General features: G+C 46.0%; 1 protein-coding gene across 1 annotated transcript in view; it reads right to left on the bottom strand.

Moving 5' to 3' along the window:
• SLC1A7 (solute carrier family 1 (glutamate transporter), member 7) overlaps positions 1 to 8,116 on the bottom strand; it is a 51,467-nt gene extending 43,351 nt beyond the window's left edge. Inside the window, exon 1 of the mRNA XM_010847200.1 lies at positions 7,967 to 8,116. Coding sequence (XP_010845502.1) covers positions 7,967 to 8,101 — 135 coding nt within the window. The 5' untranslated portion in view covers positions 8,102 to 8,116. The remainder of the gene's footprint in view (positions 1 to 7,966) is intronic.
• Positions 8,117 to 13,273: the final 5,157 nt, after the last annotated feature.

Below are 13,273 nucleotides of genomic sequence, written 5' to 3'. Positions count from 1 at the left end.
GGGAGGCTTAAATGAGAGGATGCACATACAGCACTTGGCAGAGAGCCTGAATGAGAAAAGGGTTAGTAATCACATTAAATCATCTCTCTCCCCCAACTCTGTACACTCCTAGCCTTGCTACAAATCTGTTTGAAATGATGATATGTGCCAAGGGGGCAGGGTTACATACTGTTCACACATTCATTCAGCCCATACTGTGCCAGACTTCATACTGGGCACTCAAGAGTGAATGAGGCACAGTTTCTGCACCAGAGAAGTTGTTGGTCTACTTTATGAGAACACTGACTCATAAACAGACCACAGCATTCTTGAGTCAGTTTCCCTTCTGTCCTGGGTCCCCTCACCCCACACTTTCATGAATGCTTACCAGCCCTTTGAAGGAGGGCTCACATTTAAAATGCTGAAAGAAAGAGAATCGGATTCGTTGGTGAGACCCCACTCTCTGTATTAAAGAGCCCTTCCTGGGCACAGTTCTTAGAACCAGCTTCCTCATAACCTGCTGGTTTCCCCCTATCTGGGGGCCCTTGGATTAGAGCACCAGGTGCTTGCCCAATCTGCTGTCTCCAGAGTAACTGGTCACATAACTAGAACATGATAACTGAAGAGGAAGGTGCCCTGAGGGCCAGTTAAGTTTGAATTTCAGATGAACAACAAATATTTGTTCTTTACTTATACCAAAAATTATTTGTAGGTGATTTTTTGCTTTTGTTTGTTTGGCCCCAGCCACACAGCTTGCAGGTTCTTATTTCCCCAACCAGGGATCAAACCCGTGCCCCCAGCACTAGAAACACAGAGTCTTAACCACTGGACCACCAGGGAATTCCTTTATTCGTTGTTTATCTGAAATTCGAATTTAACTGGATGTGTTCTTTTTAAATTTAATTTAATTCAATTTTGTTATTTCTGGCAATGCTAGTTTGAGTCTACTTTCCTCAGAGGGTAAGCTTGTGGGTGAGGCCAGTACAAGACTTTCAAACAAACACCATATGACTTAAAGTTTTGTACTTATAAATATTTTTTTGTAAACCCAAAGCCAAACATAGCTTTGGTTACTGGTCTGATACTTTGAAAAGCCCCAAATTATAGAATGTTGGTGCTGAGAAGGGGTTTTAAAGATCTTCTAGTCCAGCCGCTGACTCATTTTATAGATGAGGAAGCTGAGCCAGGAGAGGGAGGTGATTTGCCCACAGAGTGAGTTAGCAACAGTGCAGGACAGAAATAGGGCCTCCCAGTCCCCTTCCACTACCATTTCCAAAACACCCAAAATCAAAAAAGACCCAAAAACAAAAGACTTTGTCTTTTGAATTAATTTTAATCCATGCATATTGTTGTTCAGTTGCTCAGTCATGTCCAAATCTTTGCAGCACCATGGACTGCAGCATGCCAGGCTTCTCTGTCCTTCTCCATCTCCCTGAGCTTGCTCAAACTCAAGTCCATTGTGTCAGTGATGCCACCCAACCATCTCGTCTTCTGTTACCCGCCTCTCCTCCTGCCTTCAATCTTTCCCAGCATCAGGGTCTTTTCTAATGAGTCAGTTCTTCGCATCAGGTGGCCAAAGTATTGGAGTTTCAGCTTCAACATCAGTCCTTCCAATGAACACCCAGGACTGATCTCCTTTAGGATGGACTGGTTGGATCTCCTTGCAGCCCAAGTAAGTCTAGGGAACTGTCTAACACCACAGTTCAAAAGCATCAGTTATTTGGTGCTCAGCCTTCTTTATGGTCCAACTCGCACATCCATACATGACTACTTGAAAAACCATAGCTAACTCGCACATCCATACATGACTACTTGAAAAACCATAGCTTTGACTAGATGAACTTTTGTTGGCAAACTAAAGTCTTTGCTTTTTAACAAGCTGTCTAGGCTGGTCATAGCTTTTCTTCCAAGCAGCAAGCATCTTTTAATTTCATGGCTACAGTCACCATCTGCAGTGATTTTAGAGTCCAGGGAGATAAAGTCTGTCACTCTTTCCATTGTTTTCCCATCTATTTGCAATGAAGTGATGGGACCATGTGCCATGATCTTTGTTTTTTGAATGTTGAGTTTTAAGGCAGCTTTTTCACTCTCCTCTTTCGCCTTCATCAAGAGGCTCTTTAGTTCCTCTTCACTTTCTGCCATTAGGGTGGTGTAATCTGCATATCTGAGGTTATTGATATTTCTCCCTGCAGTCTGGATTCCAGCTTGTGCTTCATCCAGCCCAGCATTCACACAATGTACTCTGCATGTAAGTTAAATAAGCAGGGTGACAATATACAGCCTTGATGTACTCCTTTCCCAATTTTGAGCCAGTCTGTTGTTCCATGTCCGGTTCTGTTGCTGCTTGACCTGCACACAGATTTCTCAGGAGGTAGAGTAGTTTGGTATTCCCATCTCTGATATATTCTTTACTTTAGATAGCACTATAATGAGACGTAAGATACTCAGGTTTGATCTCCAGGTCTGGAAGACCCTCCAGAGGAGGGCACGGCTACTCACTCCAGTACTCTTACCTGGAGAATCCCCATGGACAGAGGAGCCTGGCAGTCTACAGTCAGTTGGATCACAACTGAAGAAACACACTGCATGATGATGAAAAACAGCTGTTCCTCGTGCACCTTTATCCTCAACCCCAACTGCCCAGGAGTGACCATCCTCAACTGCTCTAGCCGTTTCTCCTTTAGCATTGTTATTTGTAAATAATATGGTTATAATGCTATTTCCGGATATATCTTTTTGACATCTATTAACTTCCCTGCCATGACAGATGAGGGCTTAGTTCCTACTCCCTTTTCCCTCCTATCATTTCACCATTATATCATTTTTTGGTTAAACTAATTGCCAAGATTTAAAATTTTTGATCACAACATATTGCTCACGTTGAACCAACCATGGCTCCTTTTTGTACAATCTTCATTTATTTCCTAAAATTAATAACTGACTGATTTTTCATTTACCTTGTTTTCTGTGAACCATTCATTAGTTTCTTCAAAATGCTTTAACATCTCTTTTAAAATGCCTAACAATAGTATTTCCTATATCCTCAAACACGTGGGTCCCTTGTTAGGCTCCTGGGATCTCAGTCCAAAAGCTCTCCATCGTCTTTTTCCGGGCTGCATAGACTGCTGTCTAGGGCAGTGGTTGTCACGGGTCTCTTCTTTGGGACTTCGTCCTGTCTAGGACCCCTTCTTTCCTGGATCCCTTGTCTTCTTGGTTTGCCTCCTTGTTTTGCTGGAGCATCTCCTTTGGTAGATTCCTCAGTAAGGGCAAATGGGAGAGAAGCTTCTGAGTCTTACATAGTCGTTTAGTTGCTAAGTCATGTCCATCTCTTTGTGACCCCATGGACTGTAGCCTGCCAGGCTCCTCTATCCATGGGGCTTCCCAGGCAAGAATAGGAGTGGGTTGCCATTTCCTTCTCTAGGGGATTTTCCCAACCCAGGGATCAAACGCACGTCTCTTATGTCTCCTGCATTGGCAGGTGGGTTCTTTACCACTAGCGCCACCTGGGAAGCCCCTTACATAGTAAAAATGCCTCTATTGTACCCTTACCTCTGATAATAGATTGGCTTTATATAAGATTCCTGGCTTGAAAGAATTTCCCCGCCAAATTTCAAAGGCATTTCCTTTTTGTCTTCTAGATTCCAGCATCACTTAAGATGTTTGAAGCCATTCTTACTTCCTATTCTTTACACCGTAGGTGTGTGTGTGCTAAGTTGCTTCAGTCGTGTCTGACTTTGTGTGACCCTATGAACTGTAGCCCACCAGGCTCCTCTGTCCATGGGATTCTCCAGGCAAGAATAGTGGAGTGGGTTGCCATGCCCTCCTCCTTGAGATCTTCCTGACCCAGGGATCGAACCCATGTCTCATGCCTACTGCATTGGCAGGCGAGTTCTTTACTACTAACTCCACCTAAGAAGCCCATTCTTTACATTAGACCTGTCTCATTCTCTCAGAACCATTTTAGGATCGTTTATTTATCTCTAGCTTTTTTGGTAATTTTCATGGTAATAGACCATGGGATGAGCTTCTCTTCTTTTTAAAAAAATTCATAGTACTGTGCTTATACCTTTCACTTCTGAGAAATAGTCTTGTTTTCTTTGTGAAATTTTTCTCTCCACTTTTTTCTGTTAGCTCTCTTTAAAACTTTTATTAGTAAGTTGAATGTTGGACATTCTCATTTTCTTATATATTCTTTTTCTATTTTCATCTCTTTTTGTTTTACTTTCTGGGAGATTCTGCAGCTTTATCTCAGCTATTGACATTTTTATCGTGGCTCATCTACTTTTAATTTCCAAAATCTCTTTCTTATTATTGAATTATTCCTTCCTTTTGCATGCTGTTCTGTTTTATAGTCACTAGATCTTCTCTCATATACCTGAAGAACTTAAGAAAAGATTAGAAAATGTTCTTCTACTCCCAGCATTGCCCATGCTTTATTAGAGACCCTCAGTGCTACTTGCTTGGTCTCGCTATCTTCCACATTAGCAGGTTTGAGTTCACCTTCTGCTTATGTGTAAGTGTGAAGCACTAAACTTCTGTATGAATGAGTGGAACTTGTCAACTGAAGGCTCCTCAAGGAAGACTGATGGGTGAGGATATGGTGTTTTCACTGGGGGGAGGATTCTCCTTCATAGCAGAATTTGGAGGTCTTTCCTCTGAGGCTTCACTGAGAAGTCCCTTTCTACTTCTGGCTAGGTGGAGGTGTGGCTGTGCCTAAGCCCAGCTGACAGCAGTCATAGGTGGAGCCCATGCTCGAGATGCAGATGTTCGTTCACTAATTCTCTTGAAGCATGCGCCTCATCACCTCCCCTCTCCCAACACTTACAGGTGGGCCTAACATCTCTTAGTCAAGCTTCTCTGATTCCTTGTGTCAAGCAGGGGGATGAAGACAATAGATGAGGAATCCCCTGATTACATGAACTGGAAGGGACCTAGGGGTTTAACTGCTCCGTTACAAAATCCTAGCCAGCATCCCCGATCTCAGCAGCATGCCTGACCCTTGCCTCTTGCAGCACCCTGTGTTTTCAAGTCCTGAGCCCTTCTGGAGTTTTCCAAGACAAGCTCAAGTGGTATCTGCTTCTACAGACACAAGAGTTCAGCTTTCTGTGCTCTACTAAATGAGAGCATTCAGCTCCATCCACTTCTCATCTAATGTATTATAATTCCTCAACTTCTTTTTTCAGTGTCTCCTTTTGTATCGTCTTTGTTTTTGGGAGCTTATATCTTTAAACAGTCCCATTGCTACAGTTTTAGTGGTATCCCAGAAAGGAAAGAAAAATGGGTACAATTACAAATTCACCATGGTTTAACTGGAACTCTCAAAATGATCTATATTTTTAAACAAGATACCCATTTCCAAAGATAAATCTTGTGATTTTGTAAGTTCTTTTCACAAATAGGACATTCTATCCTTTTGCGTATTGTTTATGATTTTTGCCTTGTTGCATAAGCTTACAAAATAAGAAGGGTTTGGTTTCTGAGTCACAGGCAGAGATCAAACAAACAATTCCTGGATTTCAAAGTAAGATGCTGAGAAAGCCAATTCCTGCAAAATAATTGTTCTAAGACTCCACATCCTTCCTTCAGTTTATCTGGCAGGTTAATCCAGACCGGAACACGTTTGCATTTCCAAACAGATGGGGAAGGCAGCTTTGGCAAAGGAGGCCCCAGCTGAGTCTGGCTTTTAATAATAGGCATTCCAATTTGTTTTCACAAAATAATCTTCCTGCAAGAGATGTATTTTAGTTGCTGAAGAAAATTAAAGTGGCTTGCGGATTGTGCCATTGCCAGTTTAATTCAGCAATTAGTTGAGTGTTCTCTCTGTGACTCTTAGCTAGGCTCGCATTTTGGATCAAGAAAGCCCATGTGATAGTCAACAAGTCAAAGTTTGATGGGAGAAATAGATTCTTTACAAATGATTCTGAAGCAAGACTGCCAGTGGCTGGGCTCCAGTGGAGGGATGAGCCTGGGGTGAGTGTGGGAGGAGAGTGTAATTTCAGATGTGAGCAGGTCTGGAAGAATTTCTATCAGATTCGGGATATATGAGGTGGTTCTTGGTAGGACCTGGACTCGTAAGTAAGGGAAGGAGGAGTGAAGTAATGCTCACTAAGCACCCACTGCATCTGCTCACTGATGACTCCCTGTTTACCCCTCCCAGCAATTCTGCTGCTGCTAAGTCGCTTCAGTCATGTCCGACTCTGTGCGACACCATAGACGGCAGCCCACCAGGCTCCTCCGTCCATGGGATTTTCCAGGCAAGAGTCCTGGAGTGGGGTGCCATTGCCTTCTCCCCCAGCAATTCTAGCAGACATATAGTCCCACCCCCTCCATTTTGCAGATAAGGAAACTGAGTTTCAAAAAGGAGATGGGATTTAGCCTACAGCCACACAGCCATTAATAGTAGAGTCCAAGTTCAGAGTTCCTCTGCCTCCAGAGTCCATGCTTCTCCCTAAATAACTGATAGCAGTTTAACAGTGTCACTGTCATAATAGTGGGCTCGATTCCCAGAGAGGGGTGTTTTCCTTCTCCTGGATGATGAAATCTGATGCCTTGAGCCCCAGTTGTAGAGATCATATTAGATATCACTGAACTGCAGAGAGAGGAATTCTATGAGTTAGGGAATCTTCCAGAAACCCATTGACAAAAACTCTCTCCTTGACCAAACCTTAGACAGGTTATTCTGAGTCCTCTTTTCAATGGAGCCTCATCCTTGGGCCTTTTCTTCATCCTGCTTCACCTATTTGTAGCAAAAATCCTGCTAAGTCAATTTAGTGAGAAGCCCCCAACTCTGCCTTCAGCAAGCATCTTGTTAGTGGGTTTAGCAAGAATCCCCTTACCCCACCCTTGATGTCTCTTCTTCATAATTATCTGTTCTGTGCTGTGCTCGTCAGCTGTAAATCCCCAGCTGCCGTTGTTGTATTTGGAGTTGCGCCTGAGCATTCTCCCCTACTGCCATGGTCTTGACACCTACCACAATAGTGCTGAATAAAGTCCTCCATACCATTTTAACAGCATCATGATGGTTTTTCCTTCAGCACCATGAGAGTCCCCCCCTCTTCCACAGGAGCTGGGTGCTAACTGAGAAAAGGGCCCTTCCTCAAGCAAGTCGTCATCACCCTTGCTGTTACACAGGCCAGAGCCCTGAGGGCCTACCTTATCTTCCTGCCCCCCAGCCCCACATTCAATCAGCAACCACATCCTGGAGCTTCTTCTTTGGGAAGCAGTTCTCATATCTGCTCCGTCCATCCCCACTCTTATCCCCTCATTGCCCCCTGCCAGTTCTACCACTACCCCAAGGGGATGTCTCCTAGCTCAGGGCTGACCATGTCACTGCCCTGCTCAGAGCTCCTCGAGGTTGTTCCATGTTGACGCTGGATGATGGGATCCAGAAGCCTGATGGCTTTTGCGCTCCAGCCCCAGCCTCACAGTGTCCATTCCAGCTGCTGTGAATAGTTTGCTCCGCTCCCCGCTCATAAATCTTCCACGCCCCTCTGTCTCACCACTCTGCCTAGAATGCCCATGAACTGCTTTAGGAGGTGTTCTCTGCTTCACACACTCAGAGACTCCATTCCGCATGGACCGATTCAGCGGACATGAACTTGGGCAAACTCCAGGAGATGGTGAGGGACAGGGAAGCCTGGCGTGCTGCAGTCCACGGGGTCACAAAGAGTCAGACACAACTTGGTGACTGAACAACAGACTCTGTTCTTGCCTCCCCCACAGCTCTTAGCCTGTGGGCACTCTCACAAGGCACCCTTGCCTCTCATTCACCTGGAGATGCCAGTGTGTAGCCACTTCCTCTCACACGCTTGTCCTGCAATGCATATCACACTCCACTTTACAGATGAGAAAACTGGGCCCTGAGAAGAAAAGTGACTCACCCACTGTCATGTCACCCGGGAGCCATGGAGTGGGGACGTGACCCCCAGATCCCTCAGGCCCACCCAGCCCTCTGAGATGGGGACCCATGATGCCCCACATGGCTGACCTGGGGTGAGAGGCGCCGGGTCCTCAGGAAGAAGCCAAGGAGGCAGCCCACGGTGACAGAGAGCACAGACAGGATGAGCAGTCCATTCCGCTTGCACACATCCCTCCCACGTGCCAGGATGGCACCCAGCACCATGGCGAGCCCAGCCTGCTGGCCCGGGGCACAGCACCATTCCATGCACGGGAGGCCAGCCCGGTCACAGGGTCCTGGCTCTGGCTCCTCAGCAGGCAGGTGGTTGGGGTTGCTAAGCGCCAGTCACCAGCCCCACAGCCATGGCCTGCGTGGCTGCCCCAGAGGGAAGCCACAATCCTATTACCAGCTGCATCATTAGGAGCTAGGAGCAGATTAGAGGCTGGGAAATTAGAGCAGGCCACATGGTTGGGGGTTCAGACCTCAAAGCCAAGCACTCCTCTTAAAGAGGGGAGAGGACCGGGAGCTGGTGGGAGAAACCAGAGGAATGTTTGGTTGGTTTGATTTTTACCTCCGCTTCATTCCAGAAAGAACTGAAGGCAAGACAATAAGTAGCAGTAAAAAGCAACAATAAACTAATAATAATAGCTACCTAGCAGAGCTAACCAGAGAAGGCAATGACACCCCACTCCAGTACTCTTGCCTGGAAAATCCCATGGATGGAGGAACCTGGTGGGCTACAGTCCATGGGGTCGCTAAGAGTCAGACACAACTGAGCGACTTCCCTTTCACTTTTCACTTCCATGCATTGGAGAAGAAAATGGCAACCCACTCCAGTGTTCTTGCCTGGAGAATCGCAGGGACGGTGGAGCCTGATGGGCTGCCGTCTATGGGGTCACACAGAGTCGGATACGACTGAAGCAACTTAGCAACAGCAGCAGCAGCAGAGCTAACAATCACCAACCTGAAGCATTCACTGTATGCCACGTGCTGTTCCGGGTGCCCTTTACTTGTACTACCACATTTAATTCTAACACCAATCTCAAGAAGTAAGTACTGTAAGCATCATTTTACAGATGGAGCAAAGAGAGGTGGGGCAAAAGGAGGCGTGCTGGGTGGCAGGCCTGTTCAAGTTGTGTTATCTGTGTGAACCATCGGGAATCATCCCAACAGCCCTAGGGTTCCAACCTTCATTTTACTGAAAGGGAGACTGAGACTCTAGGGAGCCAGAGCCCCTTGGCCACAGGCCTAGAGCTAGCAAGTAGCAGAGTGGAATTCACTGGTTTGGTTTCTACCACATGAACAGGTAGATGGGTTCACTGGTGCTTCCCAGTATTGTAGGGAATGTAGGATTTTTTGTAAATTTTTTTGAAGTAATTAATTTGGGGGGTTTGCACTGGGTCTGCATTGCCCTGCATGGGCTTCCTCTAGTCGCTGCAAGTGGAGGCTACTTTCTAGTTGTGGTGTACAGGCTTCCCATTGTAATGGCTTTTCTTGTTTTGCAGCACAGTCTCTAGAGCGTGGACTTCAGTAGTTGCCGTGTATAGGCTTAGTTGCCCTGTGGCATGTGGGATCTTCCTGGACTAAGGATCAAACCTATGTCCCCTGCATTGGCAGGCAGAGTCTTAGCCACTGAACCACCAGGGAAGCCCAGGAATGGAGGATTTGAGTCCAGGGGACCTGAGTTCAAACTTAGGCTTTGCTACCCATTGCCCTTCAGGGCACTTTAAGCCTGAAGCTGGAAACCCTGGAGGATCTCGGGGCTTATTATTTTTTAGAGATGACAGTGTCCAGGGGATCTACATTCAAGTCCCAGCTCTGCCACTTGCTAGCCATGTGAACAGCCATTTAATCACACAGGGCCTCTGTTTCCCCAGCAAAACGGACATAATAATCACCATGTACTTCCTTAGGGCTGGTGTAACATTCCACTCGGAGCACATTCATGAAAACAGGGGTGAGCTGTAAAGTGCCTGGCAGGGAGAGGGCTCTTAGGATTATCATCTGTATTCAGCATTATAGATAAAGGTGGTTTTTGTTTTTGTTTTGAGGGGGGTTGTTTATTTATTGTTTTTTTGTTGTTGTTGTTATTTCTTGTGGCCTGGCCTGCCCTTTAAAGCCAGAGGGAATTAACGCTCTATTTCACTAGGAGTCTGTAATCTCATTAGGGGCAGTCAGGTGACAGCAGGGAGCTCGGGTCTGTGGGTCTGTGGTGGGTGGTGTGTGCACAAGTTTGCCTCCCCTGAAAAAGGTGACAGGCCTAAGGAACTGCTGGAGGTCTTGGGGGAGGGCACAGTGGTGCAGGCCCTGAAGCCCTGGGCAGAGCCCCCAACAGGGAGGGGACCCTCAGGCTCCAGTCTCAACCTGCTCTGTGACCTTGCGCTCTCTGGGCCTCAGTCTTGTCCTCCACAGAATGAGAGAAACAGCCTACGTGCTTTCCAAGTATCCCTTGGTGCCATAAGCCAACCTTCCAAGTCTCTTCCCTGGTAGCTCAGTCAGTAAAGAATCTGCCTGCAATGAGGGAGACCTGGGTTCTATTCCTGGCTTGGGAAGATCTGCTGGAGAAGGGAATGGCTACTTACTCCAATATTCTGGCCTGAAGAATTCCATGGACAGAGGAGCCTGGCAGGCCACAGCCCATGGGACCACAAAGTCAGACATGACTGAGCAACTTTCACTTTCTTTTCTTTCCAAATATATTGCTCTTTTTCAGTAACTTTAGGAGTATGGGTATGGATACAGGTCTGAGACTGTTTTTTTTCCTTCTAACTCCTAGTCTTAAAACCAAGAATCTACTGGTAACACCTTCAGCTCCAACAAATGCCTCATTTTCCAACTGGCCAGGTGATTTTGTTGCTGCCTAGAAGAGAAAACATTCTGAGTAGACATTTGGATTTGCATTTCGATCAATGTGCGGTTCAGTTCAATTCAGTCGCTCAGTCGTGTACAACTCTTTGCGACCCCATGGACTGCAGCACTCCAGGCTTCCCTGTCCATCACCAACTCCCAGAGCTTACGCAAACTCATGTCCATCGAGTCGGTGATGCCATCCAACCACCTCGTCCTCTGTCGTCCCTTTCTCCTGCCTTCAATCTTTCCCAGCATCAGGGTCTTTTCCAATGAGTCAGTTCTTTGCATCAGGTGACCAAAGTATTGGAGTTTCAGCTTCAGCATTAGTCCTTCCAATGAATATTCAGGTCTGATTTCCTTTAGGATGGACTGGTTTGATCTCCTTGCAGTCCAAGGGATTCTCAAGAGTCTTTGAAGCATCAATTCGTCGGCACTTAGCTTTCTTTTATAGTCCAACTCTCATATCCATACATGACTACTGGAAAAACCATGGCTTTGACTAGATGGACCTTTGTTGGCAAAGTAATGTCTCTACTTTTAAAAATGCTGTCTAGGCTGGTCGATGTGCAGCCCTGGCCTTTAGCCATGAAGTAGGTGAGTCTTGCTTTCTGTTTTGGCTCTAAGACTCTAGATTCCCATGGTGCCCCCACAACTATTCCCACCTCCTATCCCTCATGCTCTGACACAACCACCTCCCAGGCTCCAGGCCTTCCTTTCCATTGCTTCCACTGTCTTCAACAGGGGAAGGTACAACTCATTCAAGCAAATATTCTTTTTTAGCTGATTAATTTACACACATATTTTTTATTTTTGGCTGCGCTGGGTCTTTGTTGCTTTTGCACAGGCTTTCTCTAGTTGTGGAGAATGGGGGCTACTCTTCATTGCAGTGAGAGGGTCTCCCATTGTGGTGGCTTCTGCTGTTGCAGAGCACAGACGCTAGGGTGCACAGGCTCAGAAGTTGTGGCACATGTGCTTAGCTGCCCTCAGCATGTGAAATCTTCTCAGATCAGGGATTGAACCCATTTCTCCTGCGTTGGCAGGTACATTTTTATCCACTGGGCCGCCAGGGAAGACCCAAGCAAATATTCTTATAGCACCTTCTCATGTCATCCCTCCTGGGTACTGGAGACATAGCAATGAGTTGATATAATACTTGCTCTCAGGGAGCCTGTAAGAATATTGAGGTGCTGTAGGAAAGGACTTCTCAGGTGGCACTACTGATAAAGAATCTGTCTGTCAATGCAGGAGATGTAAGAGACTTGGATTTGATCTCTGAGTGGGGAAAATCCCCTCGAGGAGGAAATGGCAACCCACTCCAGTATTCTTGCCTGGGAAATCCCATATACAGGGGAGCCTGGCGGGCTACAGTCCATAGCGTTGCAAAGAGTCAGATACAACTGAAGCAACTTAGCACGCAGGAAAAGACTAATTCACACTAAAGTATAAGTGACTGATAACGAGCATACTAAGGACATTTACAAATCAAATAGAAAGGCTCCTGGATAAGAACCCTTTAAAAGCTCCCCATTGTCCACAGAATCAATTGCCTTACAATGCTACTAGATGTGCAAAAACTATAATTTGGATGAAATAAAGTTAAGCTAGTTCTTTACTCCAGGAAGCTCAAAATCAGACTACTCAAGTTCATATCTTAGCTCTACCACTTACTAGCTGTGTGACCTTAACCTCCCTATAAAATTTCTTTACCTCTTTATAAAATAGGAATAATAAAACACTACATAGTTTATAGGGTTGTGATTGAATTCAGGTCAAATTCAGTGATGCCTGCTTAGATGTATGCTTAGAGCATTGCCTGGATGCCCTGCAGACACTCACAGGAATTTACTATTAGTTTTAGCAGAGCCTTTATAAAACTAGCATATGTTAGAGGAAGTCTCCACATGGGTGTACAGAAACCCAGCCCTCTCTAGAGCTGGGAGTTCCATGAGTCTGGTGTTTGGGGAAAACACATTGGAACACTGAAACCTCCAGGAAGAAGTCTCTGGTTCTGAGGTCCTCAGGGGCTCGTATGTGCTCACCTCTCCAGCACACCACCTCCTCCTGCTCAACATCATACCTTGGGCTCCTATAGCACCACACAACTTTGGGTTGCTGGAGCCCTGCATCTTCTCTCAGGCCTCCACATCTGTGCCCATGCTATTTTCTCTGCCTGGAATGTCTTTCTCTGTCTCCAAAGTCACAGGTCAAATGCCTCATCTTCCCTGAAGCCTTTCCTAATCACCCCAGATGTACATCGCCCTCCTTTTCTTCCCGCTAATTCAGGCCCTTTCACAATCACCACTGGGGATTAACTGCAATTCCTTTTTTTTTTTTGCCACGACACATGACTTGCAGGATTTCAGTTCCCTGACCAGGGATTGAACCTGGGCTATGGCAATGAAAGCCTGGAATCCTAACCACTAGGCCACCAGGGAAATCCCTCCAGTCCCTTTTAGGTGGCTTGGACAAGGAAGTAAAAATCTGTGTGAATAAAATTAAGTCTCTGTTATCATGCTATTTGAAAATACTTTGAAGGATCATCCTCAA

The sequence above is a fragment of the Bison bison genome, unplaced genomic scaffold (assembly GCF_000754665.1).
Source record: "Bison bison bison isolate TAMUID 2011002044 unplaced genomic scaffold, Bison_UMD1.0 scf7180017864244, whole genome shotgun sequence".
NCBI lineage: Eukaryota > Metazoa > Chordata > Mammalia > Artiodactyla > Bovidae > Bison > Bison bison.
This window is presented reverse-complemented; position numbering and strand designations above follow the sequence as displayed.